This window comes from Gymnoscopelus microlampas, assembly GCF_963454915.1.
Source record: "Gymnoscopelus microlampas genome assembly, chromosome: 12".
Classification (NCBI taxonomy): domain Eukaryota; kingdom Metazoa; phylum Chordata; class Actinopteri; order Myctophiformes; family Myctophidae; genus Gymnoscopelus; species Gymnoscopelus microlampas.
The window spans coordinates 13,360,104-13,385,911 of NC_139949.1; the positions used below are offsets into that span (position 1 = coordinate 13,360,104).

General features: G+C 40.6%; 1 protein-coding gene across 2 annotated transcripts; it reads left to right on the plus strand.

Annotated features, from left to right (window-relative positions):
* Positions 1–1,400: 1,400 nt before the first annotated feature.
* tmem164 (transmembrane protein 164) lies at positions 1,401–25,808 on the plus strand. 2 transcript variants are annotated; one of them, XM_084073398.1, is made up of 6 exons: positions 1,401–2,395; positions 14,412–14,461; positions 15,551–15,617; positions 16,692–16,767; positions 23,166–23,266; positions 24,060–25,808. In XM_084073398.1, exons 1-6 carry the CDS (start codon positions 1,943–1,945, stop codon positions 24,264–24,266), a joined length of 954 nt encoding a protein of 317 aa, XP_083929524.1. In that variant the 5' UTR covers positions 1,401–1,942; the 3' UTR covers positions 24,267–25,808. The 2 variants fall into 2 exon arrangements, with proteins under 2 accessions (XP_083929524.1, XP_083929523.1); XM_084073397.1 differs by having other exon boundaries at positions 1,403–2,395; positions 16,692–16,770.

The following is a 25,808-nucleotide window of genomic DNA, read 5'->3' on the forward strand; positions in this document are numbered from 1 at the left end:
CAAAGGGATCAATTAAGAGCTCCCCCCCCCCCCCCCCCCCCCCCCACACACACACACACACACACACACACACACACAGACAGAGGCCTCCCTGCAAGGGATGAATGTCAACATAAACAGTGGAACAAAACCAAAATACAGCCAGAGGGATGTCTTTCTGCAGGAAAACACCACAGCATAATTATATAGTGGCTGATAGAGAGAAGAAATGCATATATATATATATACATATACATACACCAAACCAAAGAAACACTCTTCTAGAAACTACATAAATGGTAAACAAATCAAATCCTGATTCCAGTATGAGCCGACTCCTGCAGGCTGCCAAGATGCGACAGTCCAAAGGTCTTGAAAATGCTTCATGTCAATTTGGCTCCCAGCCATCGATTGATGCGCAACATTAGGAGTAGGCTACTAGAGCCAGCTCTGTCTGCACACACCACTAGGGGGCGCGTTGTGGACGTTTATAACGGGGATGGAGCGTTAGGTAACATGAGCAGTGTGGGAGACTGGGTGTGGGTATGTCACTGCCATAGTAAACACATGAGGGCATCATGGGATGCTCCTAAATATGAGGCCCTCGTTTCCTATGAAAAGACATGAATGCAACCGATTGGGGTGGGAAACATCCCAGTCCCCATTCACCCTGAACTGCACCTTTGATTTTATGATTTTATCACGTGTTAGATTAGATCTCCTCGGCGTCATCAGCACCGGGTAGATATATTGTCTACATCCCATAGCCCGGAGGGGCGCGCGCTGGCACGCCATCGACCATAAATTAATTAATTGATTCTTGAAATTACCTTCCCAAGATGAGTTTGACTTCGGCCAAGGGGTAGAGTAGACTACTATAAGTAATATATGGTATTGTAACAAATAATAATACCCCAAAAAAAATCATTATTGTGGTCTGTTTTTACATGGTTGGTTGGAATAAACATTGCTAGACCAGACCTTGACTTTCATTACGGCTGGAGGAGTCTAGATCTCGTCAGAGATCTCTCAGAGGAAAGAATGTGTAGCCTTGATCAAACCTCTGCCTACATCTCCTGGCCAGTGTTGCCAGATTCTGTGAGAGAAACAAGCAACCAGGTCTAGGAAAACCAGCCCAAAATAAGCAACTATGGGCCACATGAGCATTTAAACATATACCTCAGCTATTTGAAAATAGCAGATCTACAAGCTCACAACGCGTCGCGATGCGACGCGTTGTGAGCTTGTAGATGGGCTATTTTCAAATAAAATCTTTCGGGGAAATTATAATAAGCAGATCTGGCAACCCTGCTCCTGGCATCGGAGGTTGCTAGGCAACCAACTATAGCCAATCACGGCCCCGGCCGTCCATCCATCCACACAATGGGATCTATTCTACACTATCCGTTTTTCTCTCTTTTTTGGGGGAGCCTTGTTTAGCTTGTAGGCGATTCACGGGCTGGAGCTAGGCTAGGCTAGCTCTGGTAGAGTGACTACATCTCTAGTCGTTGGAAAAAAACTCGCTATTGTGGCTTTAATGTACAAAAAGGCGTCAACGTGAAGTGATCGCCCGGCTAAATGACATGCTAGCTTCACTGTGCTAAACAACAGTACACCCGGCCAGCCGCACTAAACTTCTGCGCTTCTTTAGGTCATCTTGATACCGATTTGATGAGTGTTGATTTTTTTTTTTTTGTCGTAGCATGCCTGCTAATCGCGTCGGGGGGCTTGCCTGCCTTGTTGCCGGTGGTCTTTACTAGTTAACGTGGTGGGGTAAAACATTCACAGAGAGTTGCTACACCTCCAGGAGTCCAGCTTCTGGTCTGTAGGAGGAGATCTAAGCTCAAGTATTGTTGCCGGGTGGGTTGGTTGGTTAGGTGGTGGATCTACATGTCTGCCTCCCAGCAGCCACACACAGACAGCGGATTATTGCAAAAGAGCAGAGGAACCCTTGCTGCAGTTCATGTTTCGACAAGAAGTCAGTCCCGCGTCGTTGACTCCGTCTCATCTCTCCCCGCAAGACGTCGAGCCGATCGCGGGGAACATGTCCCGGTATAACATCTACAGTCTGCTGGACTGGGTGTACGGCGGCGTGGACCCCAAGTTCGAGGGCAACGGGGGCCCCGAGTGCGCCGCCTTCCTCGCCCCGCAGCAGCGCCTCAGCGAGACCCTGGTGATCGTGGTGGTCTCCGTGGTGGAGATCTGCCTGGCTCTGAGGAAGATCAACGTCTCCAGAGAGCTGAGGGTGAACGGGTGTAAGGACACCGTGGCTAAGACGGTCAAGGAGGACAGCCTGGTGAAGAACCTGTTGCTCGTCGCTCTGTGCATGACTTTTGGGGTGGAGGTCGGGTTCAAGTTTGCGACCAAAACCGTGATCTACCTCCTGAACCCGTGTCACGTCGTGACCATGGTGCAGGTGAGAGTTTTGTTTGATATACTAAGTCTCGTTGATTGCATGATCCTTACTGTTCTATATAACAGTGGTTCTCAAACTTTTTCATGTCAAGGACCCCCAAATTGACACTTATTAGCCCGCGGACCCCCATTTCAAAAGATATACCAGGGACCCCCATAAGAGAAGATTTGTACGGCTCTCTAGCAGTGATTTTCAACCATTTTAATTTCAAGGACCCCCAGTTTGACATGCATTAGGGCTACAGACCCCCATTTAATGGCATCACTATCACTTGGACCGCAATTTATATTGTAAAATCTATGTCAATTTAACTCTGAGAGTGTACAAATGGAACCAAATGGACCCTAACTCTCAGAGTTACAGACTCATAAGGGTCTATATCATTTAGCTGGGGACCCCCTGGAACTCCTTCAAGGACCCCTGGGGGTCCGCGGACCCCACTTTGAGAACCAATGCTATAGAAGACAAGCATGCGTTTGTTTTGTATGTGTTGTTGTGCAGTGGTGGGGGGAAGTGCTCAGTTGTTTTGCTTAAGTAAAAGTATCAATGCTGCGATTTAGAAATACTAAGTTAAAGTCCAGAATTGAAAATGTACTTGAGTAAAAGTACAAAAGTATTGGCATCAACATGTACTTAAAGTAGTCATTGTGCAGAATATCCCATTTCACAAGTTTTCAAGTGTATACGAATCTTTTGAAAATAGCAGATCTACAAGCTCACAATGCATCGCAATAGTATTGTGAGCTTGTTGATCGTCTATTTTCAAATGGCTGAATTTGCTGAAATGTATACAGAGCTGAAGTGGTTAATGTATGTTTTGTAATAATAATCGAAATTTACAAAGTAGCTAGTTAAGTTTTCAAATAATTGTAGTGGAGTAAAAGTACAATATCTGCCTCTTAGATCATGTAGTCGTGGAGTAGAAGTAAAAGTAAAAATGGGAAGTACTCTTGTATAGTAGAAATAACTCAAAATTGTACTTACTGTAAGTACAATACTTGAGTAAATGTACTTAGTAACTTAGTTTACACCATTGCTTACTGTTATAACAAGACATCATGCAATTTGTGCTGAAGTTCTACTCTTAAAATGTCGAAGCATGCATTGTTCTTATCTAGCCTTCATCAGTCATCACATGACTACAGTACATGAACTGTAGTTATTAAAATTGGTATAGTCAAATGAATAGCAAAGAAACCCAGCACTAACATTGTTAGGTAAGGTCTTCTAAGAAATCATTTGCAAACATTTGTTTAGATGTGTCACAGAGCTGGTTGTCAAACCACAATTATTTGCATGATTTTTTTGTAGCACATGCAATAACATCACAGAAGTCAGTCATGCTGTTAAAGCAGGACAGATGAATCGGTGTGTAATATAACATTGATTGGGAAATGGAAAAACAAGTCAAGGACTGGTGAATAAACTTCTTCAAGCTCTGACTGAAGTTGTGGAAACATTACATCTAATGTCTAATTTTGTTGGACGTTATGAAGTTCTGCATACATTGTTTGAACAATACCTGCAGGAAAATGTATATTGTTTACAAAATTGGCAGATATGTTCATCTGGTGGTCCTTTTTCTCTGTCTAACATATATACGTTTATAAATTCCCCAAATCCTACCTGTTGAGCTCTACTGAAATGCAGGGGGAGTGTACTTCCAAGGGTAAGTGACTGCAAAGGAGAAATTCCTGTTGGTCAGGGGGTTGGCGTGAGCTGCTTTATGTAAGGGGTCAGTTATGTGGACTTTCTCAGTCGCTGAAAGTACATTGAACTGCAGTCTTTGCTGGACAGGAAACCATTGCATTATTGTGATATCCTTCTTACGAGATGTGCTGCAAAATTAGAACCTGAAATGTTACTGTGAATTCAACAGGCCAAACATATAGTCTTTAAGTTTTCCCCACCTCTACTTGCCACCACTTTTGCACAACACCTTTTTGGGAGATTTCTTTTGCATTTTGAAAGTATTGAGACACAGCCCACATCCGCGTAATGAGGAACACAATGCAATGTTCTAACTGTTTCATCAACCAAAAAGTGTAATCAGAGCCCTTTAAGCATGAGCCTAGAAGCATGAGCCATGAGACAGACATTGGTGAAAGAGAGAGACAGAGAGCAAGCAAAGTTTTTACGAAGGGAAGAGTGTTGTGTAAATTAAGTATTTCCTTGGTGAGAGAATAAAGAATTACCTCTAAATGCATTTTAGTATATTTATTTGAAACGACAGATGACAATGATAAAGTATAGTAAAAAAAAAAGAAAAAAAAGAAGCTGAATTCAGAGTTCAGTGTCCACCTCTCGTGGAGTTATTTTAAAATATATATATATTTTATTGGTGAAACAGGTGGTACAGAGAAACGAAGGTTGGTTATTAATATTAACATATCACCATGATTCCTTTTTACTTTTATGGGACATGACGAGACACAGACAGGACTGAAATTGACCAAGAACAACACAAAACTAAAACAAAAACAGACAACAAAACAAAATTGAACACAGACTAAAAGAAAGTAGTTAAAAAAACTAACCAAGATACAATGGGGCTGAGTTTACGTCAGAGTATCTGAGGTGCTCACCTCAGAGAAGGAGTATTTCTTTAGGATCAGTCTGGGTCAAGGGATGTGAGGGTGTTTATGAACGTGATAAGCGGTTGCCATCTGTCAAAAAGTGGAGTTCTGAGATCCAAATCTAACCCAATGGATACAAAATGAATGTAACCAAATGGACCCGATTACAAAATAAGCAGGTGTCCTTTTACAGTACAGTCTCTGTTAGAGACCCCATTCAGACTTATTCATAACAATGTGAGCTTATAATGAAGAAGTAATAGGAAAATAAACCGGAAATGAATAATAAAATGAACATGTGAACAATGAACCACAATTGAACGAACCCCCCTGCCCCCCCGGGCTTTTTGTGTTTTCCTTTTAGCATAACCTTTGACTGTACTACCTGTATTGTTATCAAACGTATTAATAAAGCTTTCAATCAATCAAGCCAAAAACAGGACTGAGTTGTCCACTTAATTATTGCATCAGACAGCAGGAAATAGAGTTGAAGCAGACACAGGAAAGAGGGCTCTGGCTTGATTTGAAAGTTGAAACCAATAGCCAGAGAGTAAATAGATTAACCGTGATGTATCAGGAGTATCGGAATTGAAAGCAGAGAAAGTACGGTATTTTGAGGTAGTGGCGTTTGCGCACACCACTACTACAGCCACTGGTCTGCTCTTGGTGTCAATAAGAGAGTTTGTATAAAACATTTCCTTTACAAATGTTGTAAAGGAAATGGGGAAGTCCCCTCCCGTTAGTTTTTCTGTCCTTTATTACTGAAGGGAACAATAGGAAAGCGGAGAGTACAGTTGCTATTTGGACCAACAGGGACAAATGTGGATCTCAAACACTTCCCCACCAAGGCCATGCACGCATTGACGTGCAGTCTATAAAAGGCTTATCTGGGCCAGATCAGATTTTGTCGGAAACATTGTTAAAATATCTGACCTTGTACAAGTGCCGGCAATCCTTATAATAGCTGGATTGAGTATGCTATATTATTTATTAGAAGTTTGAATGCATTGCTGGAAAATGCTTTACTTTATTCAATTAGTGTAGAGAGATTATTGGCATCATCACAATGCTCTTGCATTGTATAGCCTAATGTTATGACATTGTATAGCCTAATGTTATGACATTGTATAGCCTAATGTTATGACATTGTATAGCCTAATGTTATGACATGGTATAGCCTAATGTTATGACATTGTATAGCCTAATGTTATGACATTGTATAGCCTAATGTTATGACATTGTACAGCCTAATGTTACAGCATAATAATAATACGTCTGTACTGGAACAGACATTGAAGTGCTTTGAATGTGCTTGATTTTGTCTTTGGAAAACTTATAAACAGCTGTACAGCCTCCATATAATCTGAATCTGAATACAGCCTGGCAGTTTGAAGGTGGTTGAGGAAACCAATCATGTCTCAAAATCAACCTCCACATGAGGTGACACAACAGGAAGGAAGTACAGTGCTGCAATTCACTGACTACCGTCGACTCTAGTTCAGTGGTTTTCAGCCCTTTTCATATCGACGTCCATTATTTATTCGGCGTTTGAGCCACGGACCACCGTTTGATGAGATTTAGCCCCTCCGACCCAAGACTTATCGAATATTTTGTTATTGGTTGATACGATTTTGTCCACAATTCCATGCTGCATCGATGTGGTGTAGCAGAGATAACAGGCAAACGTTGATCAAAATAACAATTCTATAATTAAGTAATGCAGATGTTTAACAATAATTTAACTCTTCAGAGCGTAAAATGAAACCATTTCATTTTACGCTCTCAAGAGTTAAAGATCTATAAGGGTGCATTTGGTTACCAACTCTCCATCATTTAGCTGGGGACCACCTGGACCCCCCCCCCCCCCCCCCAAGGACCACCAGTGTTTCCCCTATATGCATTAAGCAGTGACGGGCCGCCACCCCTTAATTTTCTGTACAGAAAGAAATAATATCAACGCTCAAATGCATTGATATAAGGCTCAAATGCTCTCAGGCAGGATGCCATCTGTGCCATCACTAGTTGTTGATGTGTGACTTGACTGATTTGTATACATTTGTCTATACTTTTCTCTAATAAAAGTATATTTTCCTAAATCTGGAGACAATTCATATGTACACTATACAGATTATTACTGTGCACATGTACTGTATAAGAAATACTTAAAAGTTGAAAAACAAAGTACAAATACTTAAAGATTGATAAAAACACTAAAAATACCTAAAAGTTGAGAAAAACAGTAAAAATACTTAAAAATAGGGGGGCGCCACGACGGGGCGCGCGCGGGGGAGAAACCGCGCGACAGGACGTGCATTAACCCCAACTTTGCAAATACTTTCGCCTGCGCCCTTCACCGGGTATGGTCTAGTTTTGAGAACACACACATTGTTTCGCATTCCTCCCCCACACCTTCAGCTTCTGGCTAAGGGGAAACACTGACCACTTGGTGGTCCCCGGACCAGTGTTGTGTTGTATTTTTTTTTCCGGAAAGTATACGCTACGATACGATGCGCGTGGTCGTGGGTATACGCTCTCGCATTTTCAATGGATGAAACAGTTTTTGAAGGTATAGCGAAGTAGCGAAGAAAAAAAATCTCAAGGTATACGCCGTACACAGCATCTGACGGTAGAACACACCACTGGCACTGGTCGAGAACCACTGCTCTAGTTTGAACGGTGGACGGCAGCGGTTCATCCATGAAGCGGAAATGGAAAGTTCTCTCTGCAGATGGTGCTGCCATGTGGGAAGGGCCCTCTAGCTACCAGGCACCAGCATGTTGGCCGGTTTGTGCCGGTTAACTTCGCTTTTGAAGGCACTCCAATTAAAGAATGTTTTGACCTTACACTCTTCTTCATTTGTAATGCTTTAACCCATTAAGACCGGGGACGCATCTGTGTCATTTTAAGATTTCTTTGGCTATTCAAAAATAGCAGATATACAAGCTCATAGCGAGTGCCGCGCTATGAGCTTGTAGATCTGTTTTTTTTGAAAAATCGAGATTTTTTTTTTCCTTTTTTTTCAAAAAAACTGTTAGGATTTAGAAAACATTTTTAAGAATCGCCTCAGGTCTTAATTGGTTAACATGCTCATCATCATGCTCCTTCACCTTATGTGACCTCATTTTGCGGGGCTTGTTTATCCGATTCTGAATGAGATAAAAAGATTGCGGGAATACTCCCTGCTTACATCATTCTGACAACTCCCTGCATGACATATTTTGTTGTGTGAGGCAACTCATAAGCTGGCCTTTTTATAGTTTTTAATCATATTTCCCTTGTTTTAACCATCAGGTCCACCCAGATAGGGTGACTAGTTTAAAGGAGTAGTTCACCCAAGAAATGACTTATTTCCTATCAATTACACACCCCATGAAGTCTTGAATTCATGGAGATGTTTTTGTTCTTGTCGCATTCCTAAGCCAATAATTTTAAGATGATAATAAAGATGCTTATGTATCCGGTAGGAGACACAAAGGAGACTCTTTGTCTCCTACCGGATAGAACAAAAAAGTCTCCATTAATTCTAATTGATAGGAAATAAGTAATTTTTTGGGTGAACTATTCCTTTAACAATTTCAATATTTATTGACCAATCTTTTGACTTGACTGTAACAACAACATCCAATTCGTAGACATTTGGGGCAGTACCTCGCCTCTCACAGAATTGTAAGCATTTACCTATGATGAGACGACAACCATGTTCTTGAAACAGTCGAGTGGAGTTGGGATAACGCAGGATTGTTGGGCCGTTGGTGACTCAGACCTAATTGCAGTGTGCTGTGGATTAGTTTGACTCTGGCACCCGACCTGTGTTGCATGTCGTGTCACGTCCTGTCTCTCTCCATATCCTCCTTTTCTCACCAATGCCTTTTCAAATAAGCTTCATGGAAAAATAATTGGCCGCGTTGGCAGCCCAGTGCTGCCAACAGCCGTCGTACAACGAGTTGGCCCTCCTTGACAAAGTGCTGTTTTTATTTAAATTAGTATTTTGGATAAGCAAGCACAATATGCAAATGGAGCGAGTCAATCCAAATGTCAGAATTGAATTATGTGTGGGAGTGAAAATAGCACATTTTCCTTTTAATCTCTTGTTGTGCTGTTTTAAGCGTTTTGAAATGCAACTGCATGCATGTTGCCAAATGGCAAATTTGTTTTGAATACATAGAATGACATTGAGTTGTCCTGCTTAAGAGAACTATGCTTCTCAATTTGTCGGAACAGGGAATTGGAATAAACTTTATCTGTGTGTAAGTATTCATACATGCATGTACTGTACTGTAACTGTACTGTACTTTACTTGGAATTTGACTCGGGTCTTTGTTTAAGGACAAGATGAAGGACAAGATGACGGAGAGGTACTGTTTAAACACCCTGTATACAAACACAGCTAGTATGCATAACCTTATCAAATAACAAAGGTAGTCCCTCCACATGAGCTAGATGTTGTGTATGTACCTGTAAGGCCTGGCTTCCAGTTAAGTTCACCATCACCTACAAAACCCCACCTCTTCACTTTACACATCTCTCTGCTGCGTCCTTGCCCCCCCCCCCCCCCCCCCCCAGTACATATCTGACCCCCCTCCACTAGTATACCCCCACAAGGAACCTGCGGTCCTCAGACATGGGTACAGGCATGTCACAATTATTACATAATCGTCTAATTGCAATTATTTGAGATAATCGCAATTATTTTGCCCTAATCGTCATCATCGTTTCCTTGTTGAAAAAGGTTCATATTTTCAAACATTTAGAAAAATAGTGGAAATAGCCGATCTACAAGCACACAACGCGTCGATGCGACGCGTTGTGTGCTTGTAGATCGGCTATTTCCACTATATAATGATTTTTTAAAGTATATTTCCACTAAAATGATTTTTTTTAAGTATAACCTTATTAAATATAAGAGTAATGTCTTTGTATATTTAAGTTTGATTGATTGAAATTTGTATTAGGCAAAATAATGTAAAACAACACAGTTACATTTATAATACTTTCGTCTAAAAGGTCCGACCAAAAAAGTGTTTGAGGACTTGTTTCCGTTGGGGTTATGTGTCATATTTGCCATTTGCAACTTCAAAGCCCAAAAAGCCAAACGGAAATGTAATTTTCCACGACAAAAACGCAACGAAATCGTTAAACGCAATTCTTTGAGCGACAATTTGAATCGTCATGTCAAATGTCATAATCGTGACAGCCCTAGACATGGGTCTCTTCTTCTTCTTCTTCTCCTCCACCCCTCGCACAAGCATGCAAACCTCTGTGGACAGAGCCTTTCTGTGTGGCAGCCCCCCCCTCCAGATTCTGTGAGAGAAACAAGCAACCAGGTCTAGGAATACCAGCCCAAAAGAAGTGACTATGGACCACATGACCGCTTTAACATATACATCAGCTATTTGAAAATAGCAGATCTACAAGCTCACAACGCGTCGCGATGCGACGCGTTGTGAGCTTGTAGATCGGCTATTTTCAAATAATATATTGTGGGGAAATTATAATAAGCAGATCTGGCAACCCTGCTCCCCTCCCTCCGGCTCCAGCTCACAGTCAGCAGTGATGGAAACATGACACTCGGGCACACACCCACATTTTTTGCCGCTTTTCTAGCTCAGTGCTGTGAGAGTGCTTCACCTAATTCCGCGGGAAGAGGAAATGAGGAGACCCAAAGTGCTCTACTACGGTTGCAAGTAGTGCTATTTCATAGTGAGAACAGGCGAGGGCCCACCAAACGCAGCTTTATTTATTCAGCAGGGGGGAATTCTGTTGTTGCGGCTTCACCCAGCTGATGGCTGCTCAGATGGTCATGATGAACGCTCAGGAGAAGCTGTTTTGGGGGTTAAGTTAGTTTCCAGGAGAAAAATCCTAGATTCCACTGAGAACAGTCCTTGATTCTGTGGCTTTAAAGTTAATATGCTGTGATATTCCACAGACTTTATCCCTTTATGACTTGGAAAGCATCTGTGTCGTTTTAGATTTCTTTGGCTATTAAAAAATAGCAGATCGAGTGCCGCACCACAAGCTTGTAGATCTGCTATTTTTGAAAATCTTGAAAAAAAATGTTTTATATTTTTTTCAAAAATCTGTTAGGATTTAGAAAACAAATAACATGAAATGACCAGTAATAAAGCAAAGTAGATTTTCTCGACTAACACTTACTGTATGTAGGCTTGTCAAATGGTTACATTTGTATTGTGTCCTATTAAACAAACATCATGAATAGGTAGCTAATCAGTATATTTATTAAGTACATTATATACTATATTTAATACAGTGCCTTGCGAAAGTATTCACCCCCTTAACGTTTTTCCACATCTTGTTATGTTACAGCCATTTTTGCTCAGAATTCTACACACAATGTCGCATAATGACAAAATGAAAGTTGTTTTAGAAATGGTTGTAAATGTGTTAAAAAAAAAAAAATGTTAAAAATACAAAATTACAAAACATTACAAACACACCCTTTACTCAATACTTTGTTGAAGCACATCTGGCAGCAATTAGAGCCTAAATTCTTCTTGAGTATGATGCCACAACTAGGCACACCTATTTTGGGGGCAGTTACTCCCAGTTTTCTTTTCCTGATCTTCTCAAGCTGCATCGGGTTGCTTCGGTGCACAGCCGTTTTCACATTTCTCCAGAGATCAATGGGTTTCAAGTCTGGGCTCCGGGTCGACAGGGTCGAGGACATTCACAGACTTGTCCTGAAGCCACTCCTTCGTTATCCTGTCTGTGTGCTTAGGCTTGTCGTCCTGTTCGAAGGTGAACCCTCTGCCCCAGTCTGAGGTCCAGAGCGCTCTGGAGCAGGTTTTCATCATGGATCTCGCTGTACTTTGCTGCATAAAATGTCCCCTTGATCCTGACTAGTCTCCCAGTTCCTGCTGCTGAATATATATAAAAAAATATTTCCACAGCATGATGCTGCGACCACCGATGCTTCCCTGTAGGGGTGGTGTTGGCCAGGTGATAAGCGGTGCCTGGTTTTGTCCAGACATTACACTTTCGGACCAAAGAGTTCAATCTTTGTGACTTAATGGTCACCTCCCTGACCAAGACCCATTTTTATTTTTGGGCGGTGCAACCGCCCCTATATGTGAGGTTTGGACCCCCACCCATTGCACCCCCCCAACCCTGCGCTGTGATTGGCCACCATTGTACCCCCCTAACCCTGTACCGTGATTGGCCACCATTGTACACTGGTTGACTCTATTCAGGACCGTGATTGGCTAGTGAAACACGTGACACATGTGCAGTCCTATAAATAGGACTGTGCACTTAAAAAAAACACATTTATGTTTTTTTTTTAAGTGAATCACCCACTGTGACCACACCGCCCACTTCACACTGGGTGTGATTTTTTTTTAAATACATTTGCAGAAAAAAAACATATTTTGTCATTATGGGGTAGTGTGTGGAGAATTTTGTGTTAACGTTTTCAATTTAATCCATTGTTTAATCCAAGGCTGTAACAAAACAATGTGGAAAAAGTGAAGGGGGGAATACTTTTGCAAGGCACTGTAAATACCATTTTCTTTGCGGTTTTCTTTTTTCCTAAGCCTAGATGGTTTGGTTCCAGGCTTAAAATGATTTATATAAATATTTTCGGAAATCTTTATGGGAAAAAAATATGGGGTTTTCTATCTGTGGCACTACAAAATGGCCGCCACTGCTATGCCTTATAGACAATGAATGTCCAGCTGGGTCAAAAAAAAGCAGCACACACACACACACACAGGGGTTTGGGCCGGGGTGGGGATTGCGGAGTAATGGTCAGTTCACATTTTGTGGCTTTATTGTTGACATTTATATTCTTGAGTAACTTTCTCCAGATGAAAAGCCCTTCTTTACTAGTTCTGTGTGTCTCTTTCTCTGTGGATCTCCCAGGTTGTGTGTTTCTCAAGCTTTCATCCTCATACAAAAAAACTAAACTTAAATAAATTTAAATCAGGGTGAATAATCTAAGTTTGCCTGTCTAGCTGTCTAATGATGTTGAATGAATGGTGATTAACGCATTAAGACCTGGAACTGTTTCATCTTTAGATTTGAGCTAAAAATAATTATTTTACACTTTGGGCTATTCAAAAATAGCAGATATACAAGCTCATAGCCGAGCTTGTATATCTGCTATTTTTGAAAAATCGTGAAAATGTGTGCAAATCTTTGAATATATATATATTTTAAAGCAAACATTTTTAACTCAAATCTTTGCTTCTGGGGGGTCCCTGGAACAACATATCTTGATGAGGGTCCGTGGCCAAGTACATATAATGTTGGGGGTCGTTGACATGAAAAAGATTGAGCACCACTGATATAGAAATATACGTTTTTCAGAATACTGTTGAGATTTAGGAGACATGTAGAATCGGCTTCAGATCTTAATGGGTTAAACCAAATTTAGCTTGGTGCTCTGCTCTCTCTGTTCCTTTTGTGTTCTGACGTACTCTGTAATATTATAAAAGAAAATTGTTCCACCCTATTTCATATACCCTTACTCTAAAGTGTCACCAACATTAAGTACCAAAGCAAACAATCAGACAGACTAAACACACAAAAAAACATAGCAAGCTGTTGAATTCTAGATTGAAATTGCCTAACTGTGGGATGTCTGCCTAAGCTTGTTCTACCTGAAGAGGAATACAATGCAGGAACAGCACTTTAGTTGCAAAATAGTGTGCATATTTATTTGTATTCGTAAATTCATGCAATACAATGGCATTTTCTGAACTTAATGCACACGATTGCAGGTTTCTTTGAGGATAATCAGTCCTGTTCCTACATTGGAATCCATGGCAGGAAGATGTCTGAGTTTTGGAGGTCTTCTATTAACCCGTTAAGACCTGAGGCCGATTCTAAAAAAAAAATCTAAATCCTAACAGTTTTTTTGAAAAAAATATAAAAAGCTTTTTTTCAAGATTTTTCAAAAATAGCAGATCTACAAGCTCATAGCGCTATGAGCTTGTATATCTGCTATTTTTGAATAGCCAAAGAAATCTAAAGTGACTCAGATGCGTTCCTGGTCTTAATGGGTTAACTGGTTGGCAGAATGAATTCACTCAGGATACAAATAACATTTTATTTCAACAACTATATTGACTGTGTGAAATGGCGCGTAACAGTTTGTACGGTAGCTTGTTTGATGATCTTTATCCTTATGTAAAGCACGCTCCACAGCATTTTAACATTTGGAAAGCGTTTCATGAATAAAAACGTGATTGCATTTTGATTGATTCTCTCAACATTTTGTCGAGGGGACGTGCGCTCAGCCCACGCGCTGTCACCTTAAGCATAAACCGTTATATATGGTTCACATTGCAAACATGCTTTTTTTGCTGGCTGAAATCACTAGGATGAGACGGGTGTAGGTCGAGTAAAGTCATAGAGACAGAGAAAGAGATGTATCACGCATTTTTATCTGACATTTTCCTTCTCCCTGTCTTCCGCAACAGATCTTCTTATTGGCTTGTCCGCCGGGTAAAACAGCGATGGTTGTTTTCAGGTGAGTGTGCCGAGATTAATGTAGATAACAGTAAGTCTGAGACTTAAATTTAAACTTAATCTCACTCACTTTAACATTCCTAATAATCTCAATTATTAGGAATGTATGATAATGTGTAATAATTCTCAAACTATGGGTCGCGCCCCAAAGTGGGGTCGCGGGAAGGTGCCGCTGGGGCAACCGAAAAAGTGCAGTTTTGTTTTCTTGGAGAAACGGAAAAAGGTGGGGTTGTCGACTACTGACCAGTGTGAAGAGGATGTCAAAACGTCACTCCTCATAAACACATACGGCTCCAACACACAGAGAACCAGCAGCACACAGGAAAGACAAAACACACACACACACACACAAGCCCTGTCAGAGGCACACACAACTGATTTAACCCATTAAGACAGTTTTTTGAAAAATATTAAAAAATATATTTTTCAAGATTTTTCAAAAATAGCAGATCTACAAGCTCATAGCGCGGCACTCGGGCTATGAGCTTGTATATCTGCTATTTTTGAATAGTGACACAGATGTGTTCCAGGTCTTAATGGGTATAAGACCAGCAATGTATGCTTTTATTTTAAGACATTATTTATTTCCACTTTGAAATTGCACTATAAATAAATTGTGGGGTCGCCATGAAATGGGGTTGTGGTATAACAAAAGTTTGAGAACCCCTAATGTAGCAAATGCATTTAAATGCATTGTTTGTAGAGTGTGAGTCCAAAGTGCGTTGTGAATAGTGCCGTGTAAACACATGTTGTTTTGGCTACATCCCATCTCGACATGCATGATCTGTAACCTCCTGCACCAACAGCCACGTGCAGAGAGTTTAAAGTGGAATTAAACCCTTGGCCAATATTGTGAGTTTGCTGCCAACGGTTAACCACTTAAAGGCACTTAAACATCTGGGTTGGTTCTGTACTTAGTCCACTTCTTTTTGTCTACACCAAATCTCTTTGCCCAAAAAATTGCCAACCTTGAGTGAGTGAGTTCAAACATTCAATTTAAGTTGTCCTAAGTGTATAACCAGAGTTTCAGGACACAAGAATGAGGTGAGAGAGAATATTAATATATATTCTCTTCCATGTGTAATTTCAGACTTCAGGTCCACATGTTGAACGGCGCTTTATTGGCTCTCATGTTCCCTGTGGTCAACACGAGACTGGTAAGTACTCTGAAATCTCAAAACTCTTAAAATATACTCTTGACCATCTCGTGGCTGACATATTAAGCGTTCCAGCTCACTAATATCATTGTCCATTGTGCACGGATCCCGTCACTCCAAGCCACCCAAAAGATTGTGCTTTGGTCACAGTCCATTTAATGTTACGCCTCAGTGGAAGCTCACATTGTCTTCCTCAGCCTGGAGGTGATGTCAAATGCCCCTATTAGTCAGTTAACATGTAGGTCCAGCATTTATAGATATGACTTTATGGACATGACTTTACAAACCCCCAAAAGTATTGAATCTTTGAAGATCAGTATGGAAGAATATAAAAACATGGTGGGTACACGGGTTGTCATTCCTTGTTCAAATCTAAACCTGGTTTCTTATCTTATTTCTTCTTATGTGCATGACTGCATGTATGTGTGTTGGGAGTAGTTTTGAGAGCCGTTCCTCCTCTCTCTTTGCTGTTTTGTCCCTCTGCAAAGCAGAAATGCTTTATTTAGTCTGCTTAATTCTGTTATTTCTTTATTCTGTTATTTCTTCATTCCATCTGCTTAATTCAGTTATTTAATCAGATTAAAGCTGACATGCTGTATTCAAACACACACACACACACACCCACACCAATACAATAAATGTAATTATGTCTTTCTTTATAGATATGTATTTCCAAAAAGTCACTTCTGCATTGATTTATTAAAACAGCCTACATTCCAGTCACACTGTTATTTGAGACAAAACAGAATTTAACCCATGGACCCTTTACATTGTAAGAGGATTAAGTCATGTGTGAAACATGTAAAGAATGAAGTGAAAGGTTAGTTGTTTTGTCACTGTTTATGGACAAATGTAGAACTTTCAACTACTGATTTATGCATCATTCATCGTACAACGCTGTCGTGCGCTGAAAATAGCCAACCTACAAGCGCATGGCGCATCGCAATGCCGCCGGCGTGAGCTTGTAGATCTGCTATTTTCGACATGTTGACTCCAAAGTATGACAAGAGTATAAATACATTTTTACACCGGGGTAAATTAACTGAAGTGGTTCATTTCTACTGTATTACTCAGCTGCCGTTTGAGAAGGAGGTCTACTACATCCAACACTCCATGCTCTACCTGGTCCCTGTTTACCTGTTCAGGAAAGGTGGTGAGTTTCTCTCTTGTAACAACTTGTGTCGTCATATTCAGTGTCACCGGTGTTAACTTAAGCCATTGAGACCAGGAACGCATATGTGTGTCATTTTTAGATTTCTTTGGCTATTCAAAAATAGCAGATATACAAGCTCATAGCGCGGCACCGAGTGCCGCGCTATGAGCTTGTAGATCTGCTATTTTTGAAAAATCGTGAAAATTTGTAAAAAAAATAAAAAAAAAAGGCAAAATCTTGGATTATATATTTTATAAAGCGAACATTTCTAAAATATTTAGTTCCAGGAACCCCCAGAAGCAAAGATTTGAGTTACAAATGTCTCTCTCGCTCTACAGTGCCGCGCTATGAGCTTGTATATCTGCCACTTTTGAATAGCCCAAAGAAATCTAAACATGACACAGATGCGTTCCCGGTCTTAATGGATTAAGCGATATTACACAAGAGGGTGTGCGTTACCGTGATTATTATTTGGCACGCCAGTGATGCGGTCAGGAACGAGGCAGAGCCGAGCTCTGCAAGCATCACTGAAGAGCCAATAATCAAGGTAAAGCACACCTTCAAGTGTAATATCGCGATTAAATGGTTACCATCAAAATAAAACATATATCAAAATGTATTCATATAGCGGGACATTTCTCTCTCAAAATAACAACCTTTTCTGCGAGTGTTATCTCTGTTATCCTGGAAATGCATGGGGTCCGTCTAACAGACAGACAGAGTCCTTGTTTACTCAGCCACGCTAGACAACTTTTCTCAGACTGGACACATAGATAAACCAAACTTAACTCTTTAACTGCCAGAGTAATGCAATAGCAGGACGCTACTGCCAGCGAAAACGAGCGATTTTACTGACCTTTGAAAAATCGTGGAATATTATCGGTGATCGCCGTCCTCGCGGAGATCGCCTCATTACACGCACGGGGGTCTCGGAAAAATGTTTTATCCGGTCGAATTTTAGAATTTTAAACATTTTTAATATGTTTGAAACATTTTTACAATACAAATCCTCGGATATAGGGGTCCCTGGCACAAAATATTTTCAGATGGGGGGGGTCAGCGGCCAAATGCATATTCATCCGGGGGTCCTTGACATGGCACAAGTTTGAGAGGCACTGTTTTAAGTAACGTGTTGCGTGTTGTGTATCCCTGGCTCATATTGGTCGTTCTCATTCCTTCCATCTGCAAAACGTTACCGGACCATCACATCACACACACCACACCATCTCAATAACACTTTCTTTCCACAGGCAGTCAGGTTGCACCCATATGCACCGCATGTTGTTGTATATAAAGTCATCGTGGACCTGTTTTGTACATCGTTGCTGTGGGGCAGAAACCTTGTATCTGTATTTCATGTTTTGTCATGAATTAACCCATTAAAACCTGGAACTGTGTCATTTTTAGATTTGAGCTAAAAAGCATTATTTTACACTTTGGGCTATTCAAAAATAGCAGATCTACAAGCTCATAGCGCGGCACCGAGTGACGCGATACGAGCTTGTAGATCTGCTATTTTTGAAAAATCGTGAAAATGTGTGCAAATCTTTGAATATATATATTTTTTTTTAAAGCGAACATTTTTAACTCAAATGTTTGCTTCTGGGTGGTCCCTGGAACAAAATATTTTGATGGGGGTCCGCGGCCAAATACGTATCATTTTGGGGGTCCTTGACATGATAAAGATTGAGCACCACTGATATAGAAACATACGTTTTTCATAATACTCTTGAGATTTAGGAGACATGTAGAATCGGCTTCAGGTCTCAACGGGTTAAAGGTAGTGTAAGTGATTTTTTTAAAGTGTGTTTTGTGTTAAAAGTTTAAAGCTCTATTCAGATAGTAATCATTACTATATAGTGTTTGTTCAATAACAGGGGTCTCCACTTCTCTCCAGCTCTTTCATAAACAGAAAATATATTATCAGGTGGGTTGCCAATTTGATCTAATCAGGAGATTTAACAGCTTCAATTTTATTGTGTTCGATTTCCAATGTTGTCTTGTCTCATTTCTTACAATCTTTCTCCTGATCGGATAAAATTCCTGAAAATGCTTTTTCTGTTTACTAAAGAGATGGAGAGACTGGGAGACCTCTGTTACTGAACAAACACTCTACTGCAATGATTACTATCAGAAGAATATAAAGCTACTTAACATTATTTTAACAAAAATAGCACTTACTGCACCTTAATATCCCTATTTTTTGGGGGGTTTCCGACCAACAGCAACAATATAATGTATACTTCTGAGTGATATGTGCATACAGTCCATCCATGTGTAGGTGTTGGATGTGGGAGGGCCAGAGAACAAAGAATGTCATTGTGTTATTATGCACATGTTAATGAACTTGAACTTAAACATCTCGTCCTGGTGCGAGGAGAGAGTAATGAAGGGGGCCGTCTATCATGGCACCATAACACTTTCTCCATGTGAAGTGTGGATTTAATTGGAAACAGCCCCACTGGAGATCAGGATGGAATATCTGAGTCATTGTTGCCTCTACAATGTAGAAGCAACAAAACTCCTTTTTACTCCTCCCTTGTAACATGACATGGCAGCACAACAAAAGGAAATATTCAACTTGTCCCAGTTAGGCTCATAGTCATGCAGAAATAAGGAGTGTCTTTGTGTCCGGGTGTCTGTAATGGCTTGTTTTCTATTACCATAGCAAAGCATTTCTCTATTGTCAGGGAGGGCTCCGTGAATGGTATGCTTGGCTTTGATGTCTGTTGTACAGTATGTCTCTGTTGTTGCCTCCGCTACCCTACCAGTTCAATCTGCTCCCTTTAATTGACTGCCTTTATAATATATGAAGGAAAAGGGGGTGGAAATGTAGAATATTTGGGTTCTCTGCTCTCTAAGAAGGCAACAAAGTGGGCAGAGATTGCATTTACAGTAGGATAGACTTTATGCGCTGACCTACTCTTCAGGCTTTTGAATCAATTACTGTTGTTTTTCCTGATATATATTTTTTTTTGTTATCAACTTATGACGGAGGGCGCATGGTCCACCATCTTTGGACCTGTATGTTTTCTTTACTAGGATAATGTGCTTGCATTAAGTGTAATTTGTGTGATGGAGAAAGGTAAAAATCGTGATTATCCACCTTGTCAGTGTGTGAGTTGAATTGAGTCTACCTGTGCACATTGTGGGGAAACTACAACCCGTCCTAATATGCCAACTGACATGCATTATGCGCCTGTAAACTGATTTACCTTGAGAAAACAACTACAAAAAAGGAAAGGAGGACAATTTAGAACCAGTGTTGACTTCGTAGAAGAGGACAACATGGGTGGACTGATACCAAATGTGTGGGCCCTATAGTCAATGTATTGCCGATATTCTTATATACACATTTATATAAGCGCAGTACATAAATACCAACAGGACCTCACCTGTGCTAGCCTGGAAACCAGACGAATCTGCCAGTGCAAAATAAATAAAAAATTTGCCCTCAGTGGTATTAGTCTGGCCATGCCAGGCCACTCCTGTGCATCCCCTATGCCAGTGACCTCTTAACCCATTAAGACCTGAGGCGATTCTTTAAAAATAGCAGATCTACAAGCTCATAGCGCGGCACTCGGTGCCGCGCTATGAGCTTGTATATCTGCTATTTTTGAATAGCCAAAGACATCTAAAGTGACACAGATGCGTTCCAGGTATCAATGGGTTAACTATCAATAAAGGAAAAGGACAAGAATGCTGTCTTGGTCCCTTTTTTAATTATGATTTTATGTATTTTAATTAATATGCTACAATAACATTTTCAAAGACACAGTTGCTCCAAATTGAGTAACTGCTGAGAATCAACTCATCAAAACCACTTTAGGATACTTGACAAATCAACAGATCTCTCAGTGAGGCGAACCTACTTTGAACAGATGAGAAAATGTGATAAGCATGAATTTAAAACACTCGCCTCCAGAACACCCTACATATTTAATCTGTTTTACATGTTTTCTTGTATATAATTATTTCTTCATTGAAACATATTTAATTTATTGATAGTACAGTATGTGAAGATGTATGTTTTTTTCATATATTTTGGGGCATGTACTTATATATTCATTTTGTGACTTGGTATTTTCAGTATTTATTATTAGTATTGGTTAGGTATTTAAGTATATCACTTATTGTTACTATGCCTTATTGAAGAGTCACATTTCTTGGCAGGTATGCTATTGTTTTAGCTCCCTCTACTGGTTATATACAAGCCACGGCCATGTGTATTTTGGGTGGCATGCCACCCATGGCTGGTATATAATTCAGACTGATAAGTTGTTTGTTAAACCCTGATGACAGTGGTGAGTCGACATGGGTTGGTTTGTTTGGTTAATGAAAAAGGAGAAAACAACATGCACATCCCCAACCCGAACTTAGGCAGGTGCTGGGCGACCAACAGTACGAGGAGAAAATAAATAAACACTAGCACACTGAGGGCTCCAATAATTGGTTCGTTTGGTTGCCTGTGCTCGATGAACACATATATTGTATATGTTTTTTCACCTGCAGACAGTGCCTAACCCCCCCCCCCCCCCCCCCCTTTCTGGATTTTGTTATGTATACTTTCACCTGCCATGTACTAAAGAACACCTGTCATGTGAGCCATCTGAACCATGCAGCGCTTCTTTCTACAAAGGTGTTTCGGCAATGTCACAAATGTGGGCTGCTCAAATTCTCCACAGTGCCTCTGGCTTTGCCGGGTGCTTCAGCAAACACAATGCACAGCAGCCACATTTGAAAGAAATGTCCTTCCTTCACAGGTGTTACCAATGATTCTAATGAAGGCTCTGTTTCATTTAGTGTAGCACAGTGGTTCTCAAACCTTTTAATTTCAAGGACCCCCATAACTCTGAGAGTGTACAAATGGAACCAAATGGACCCTTACTTAATGGACCACACTTTGAAACCCACTGGTGTAGCAGAGTGTTTGCAGTGAGCCAACATGCACAATATCAGCACCCTGACTCTGTTTGACCAGAATGGAACAGAGCCTTCATTAGTATCATTGGTAACACCTGTGAAGGAAGTAAGAAGAGGCCCAATTTCTTTCCAATATGGCTGCTGTGCATAGAGCCTATTGGCTATGTTCGAGGGTGGGTAGCCGGGCAGGGGGGGGGCAATCTCTGTCGCTCCCACAGGTTGATCAGGATGCCTGTTCAACAGGGAGTGGAACTGGATCAGATAACGTGTTACTCCACAAGAGCTACACCCTCCCAGGGAAACTCCTCACTGTCAAGTGAAAAGAAGCGGCTGGCAACTTCATGTGTATCGGAGGAGACATGTTTTTTTCCCTAGGAAATACATTGCTCCGGCATATGTTAGCGGATGTAGGTCATAGTTGTGTCACACAATGTGACGGGTAGACTCAATTCAACATACTGATCAGTCAGACGGGATGGATAATCACAATCTTTTTACTTCCTGTTGCACAGACGATGTCACAAGTCCTAATCACATAAGGCAGCTAAAACGGTGCAGTGTGCAGTCACCTCCTGTCTGTTTGTGAACCTTGTTAGTTGTCAACTTGCGTCAACTCTTTGTTGTTGAATTCGGACAGGATCAGAGGCGAACAAAAGGTTCTTGTATGAACCCCATTTTGGCCATCGATAAACCTACCTGTATTTAAAGCACTTGCCCTCAGAACCACATTATACTGGTATACAGCTGAATCGTACTAGACCCATCATCCATTTGCTGCTCTCCCCACTGAAACGTATAGTCATGCGGCGGACCGGGCCGATACCGTTGACAACTACTGAGAAAATGCAAAGGGTGTGGGTTTCCTAGTCCCCTTTAACCCTTTCAGGCCTGTCATTTTAAGATTTATTTGGGCTAATCAAAAATAGCAGATTTACAAGCTCATAGATCTGCTATTTTTTGGAAAATCGTGAAAATGTGTGCAAATCTTTGAATATCAGTTTTTCCCGTAGCAAACATTTTTAACTCTGTTACAACTTCTGGGGGTCCCCTGGAACAAAATATTTTGAGATGGGGGTCCGCGGCCAAAATTCATATCATTTTGGGTGGTCCTTGACATGGAAAAGTTTGAGAACCACTGATTATAGCAACATATCTTTTTTTCAAAGAAACTGTTAGGATTTAGAAGACATTTGTAGAATCCCCCCAGAAGCAAAGATTTGAGTTAAAAATGTTCGCTTTAAAAAAAAAAAGATACATATATTCAGAGATTTGCACAATGTTTCAAGATTTTTCAAAAATAGCAGATCTACCGCGCTATGAGCTTGTAGATCTGATATTTTTGAATGGCCAAAGAAATCTAAAATGACACAGATGCGTCCCCGGATTGAATGGGTTAAAAGATGTGCACTGTGAAAGTATGACCTCCGACAAACAGACAAATAATAGCTGGTTGTGATTGTGTCTTTCTGCAGGCGTGTACAAACCAGAGCCTCTGTGTGACATGTGGTGGGCTCTTCTATCCACTGGCATTCTCTTCCTGTACCATTTCCTCTTCCTGCAAGGCCTGGGCCTGGTAAGATGGAGCCATCTACTGGATACACATTATAGTCCACAATGAAAATACAATTATGTTTCATTTGGGGGTTTGGGGAAATGCTGTTGTGTTTTGGCCAATCGTTAATGACAAGTGTACAGTGAACTAAATGCTAACAAGTGCCACTGTCAATGTTCGTCTGATGGACTTCATTTTTGTTCATTTTTTATATTATCTTTTGTGAATAACGGCATATGTGAGTAACCTTTCTTACATTGTACTTACTGTTTGCATCCACTGTATGAAGGTATAACAATAGAACCTATGCACAGCAGCCATATTATCACTTCCTTCACAGGTGTTACCAATGATACTAATGAAGGCTCTGTTCCATTTAGTGTAGCACAGTGGTTCTCAGATATTTCAATTTCCACGACCCCCATAACTCTTAGAGTGTACAAATGGAACCAAATGGTTACACACCCGTAAGGGGCCATTTGGAAACCCCTTAAGGAACCATGAGGGTCCCTGGACACAAATTTGAGACCCACCGGTGTAGCAGAGTGTTTCCAGTGAGCAAATATGCACAATATCAGCACCCTGACTCCTGTTTGACCAGAATGGAACAGAGCCTTCATTAGCATCATTGGTAAAAACCTGTGAATGTCTTCTCAGTATGGCTGCTGTGCATAGAGCCTATTGGTTTATCTTTTACCAAAAATTATTATTATTAAACCTCATTTAATGTACTTCATAGAACATGTACCAAATTAGGCCTTGTAACTCCTATCACTCCTTTCTCTCCCTATCGCTTTTTTTCTTTCTCTTCCAGGTTACTGAGGTCAATCTCAACAACATGCTGTGCCCGGCTGTGTCGGACCCATTCTACGGCCCTTGGTATCGGGTTTGGGCTACAGGGCACCAGACCCTGCTGACACTGGTTCACGGGAAGGCTCTAACCATGCTATCCCAGCATACCGGTCCTGTGTGCAGAAACTTGGCAGATTCCATCAGACTACGCAACAAGAAGGTTGACTGAACGTTCCGGAAGATGCTCCCAGATGAAGCCTTTCACTCCAATCGCGTGTTTTCTTTTTTCTTTCCTTTTTTTTATGAATCCTTTAACACACTTCAGTTTTTTACTGTAACACATTTCAGGGTCAGTGAATACATGTCATTCCTTTTTAGTATTATAGCTGGCTTGCCCGCATACTTGCATGCACAAACACAATAGGAAGGGACTTACGGCAAACGTTGTGGAGTCGACCCTATTTAGCCTTCGCCGTCTTTTGAGGGACAGAATTTGTCCAGGATGAGTAAGTGAAATTGTGAGAGAAAACGTCTTCACGCTGCCTTTTTGTCAATGCAATCTTCTAAGGAAAATGGAAAATGGGGCTATCCCCCATATTGTCACTCCTAAAACTGTAATTGTTAAACTTCAATTCTCTGCGATAACTACACCAGTTAGTATGTAAGTTAGTGGGTGAAGTTGCCGGTTCATTTATATTAAGTAGCTAAATTTTCAGTATATGTAAGATATTGATATATAAATGTTATGACTTGTTTATAGATCGTCTTAAGCTCCACGGTCCATGATCCAAGTAGCATTCTATTGGCCATTTGTGTCCACCTCTTCGTCTGTGCTGTCACGGCTGAAAATAGAAGCTCACGTGGTTAAATATGTTTCATGGCGTGTACAAGAGAGCGGCATCTGTCCCCACTTGACCTACTCAACTGTCGAGGTTAAATAGGAAGGAATAAGCCAGGTTAATGAACATAGGAGAGAAGTTTGCAGTTGTTTCTACTGTTCAGTCTATTCGGTTATGATCATAATGATCATGGTTTCTTTTTTTCTTTTTTTTTGTATTGACATTCAAAGGGACATGTAGGAGAAGAACAGTGCAGTATGGATTACACTGGTTATTTTTCTGTAAGTCAGTGTCTTGTAACTTTCAAATAAATATATGACTGTGTGCCAAGCCAAGGTCGATCTCTGACTAGACTAGTCGAAGCTGCTTAACCACTTTAAAACCTGGTGTCCCTATTTTGGGCATGCCATTATAGGCAAAAGTTTCCCAAAAGAAAACGGGTGTACAAGCTCACCACGCCTCGCATCATGATGTGATGTGAGCGTAGTTGTGAGCTTGTAGATCTGCTATTTTCGCCTTGACACCTTGACAAATTAGAAAATAGGGCTGGTTTACTGGTTGTTACTGGTTAACCTTGTTAAGTGGTTAACATTGCCGGTTAGCCGGTTGCCGGTTACCTAATTTAAGTTTAACATGTTCAATGTTAACAAGTTACATGTTTTTATGCCTAAAAAAACAACAACTGCCGATACTGTGCATGGAGCCTTTTCTGAATATATTTATTTAAAACCCCTGTTCTAAAATAAGTATGCAATTGAAAATAGGAAAACTTTATTAATTGTGTCCCAATTCTATGTATGAGGAATGTGTGTATTGTAACGCATTTAACTGTATACAAACTAGTATTCGACTTTAAAGAAAAAAGGGATAAGATAAACTTTTGTATTTTTATGTGTACTGTGTTGTATTGAACAATAAAAGTGATTTCAGCA

Excerpts from the sequence above, each read along its gene's own strand:
- tmem164 (XM_084073397.1), top strand. The coding sequence starts at position 1,943 with ATGTTTCGACAAGAAGTCAGTCCCGCGTCGTTGACTCCGTCTCATCTC. Across the intron at positions 2,396-14,411 it reads ACGTCGTGACCATGGTGCAG|ATCTTCTTATTGGCTTGTCC; the intron begins GTGAGAGTTTTG and ends CTTCCGCAACAG. Across the intron at positions 15,618-16,691 it reads CTGTGGTCAACACGAGACTG|CTGCCGTTTGAGAAGGAGGT; the intron begins GTAAGTACTCTG and ends TGTATTACTCAG.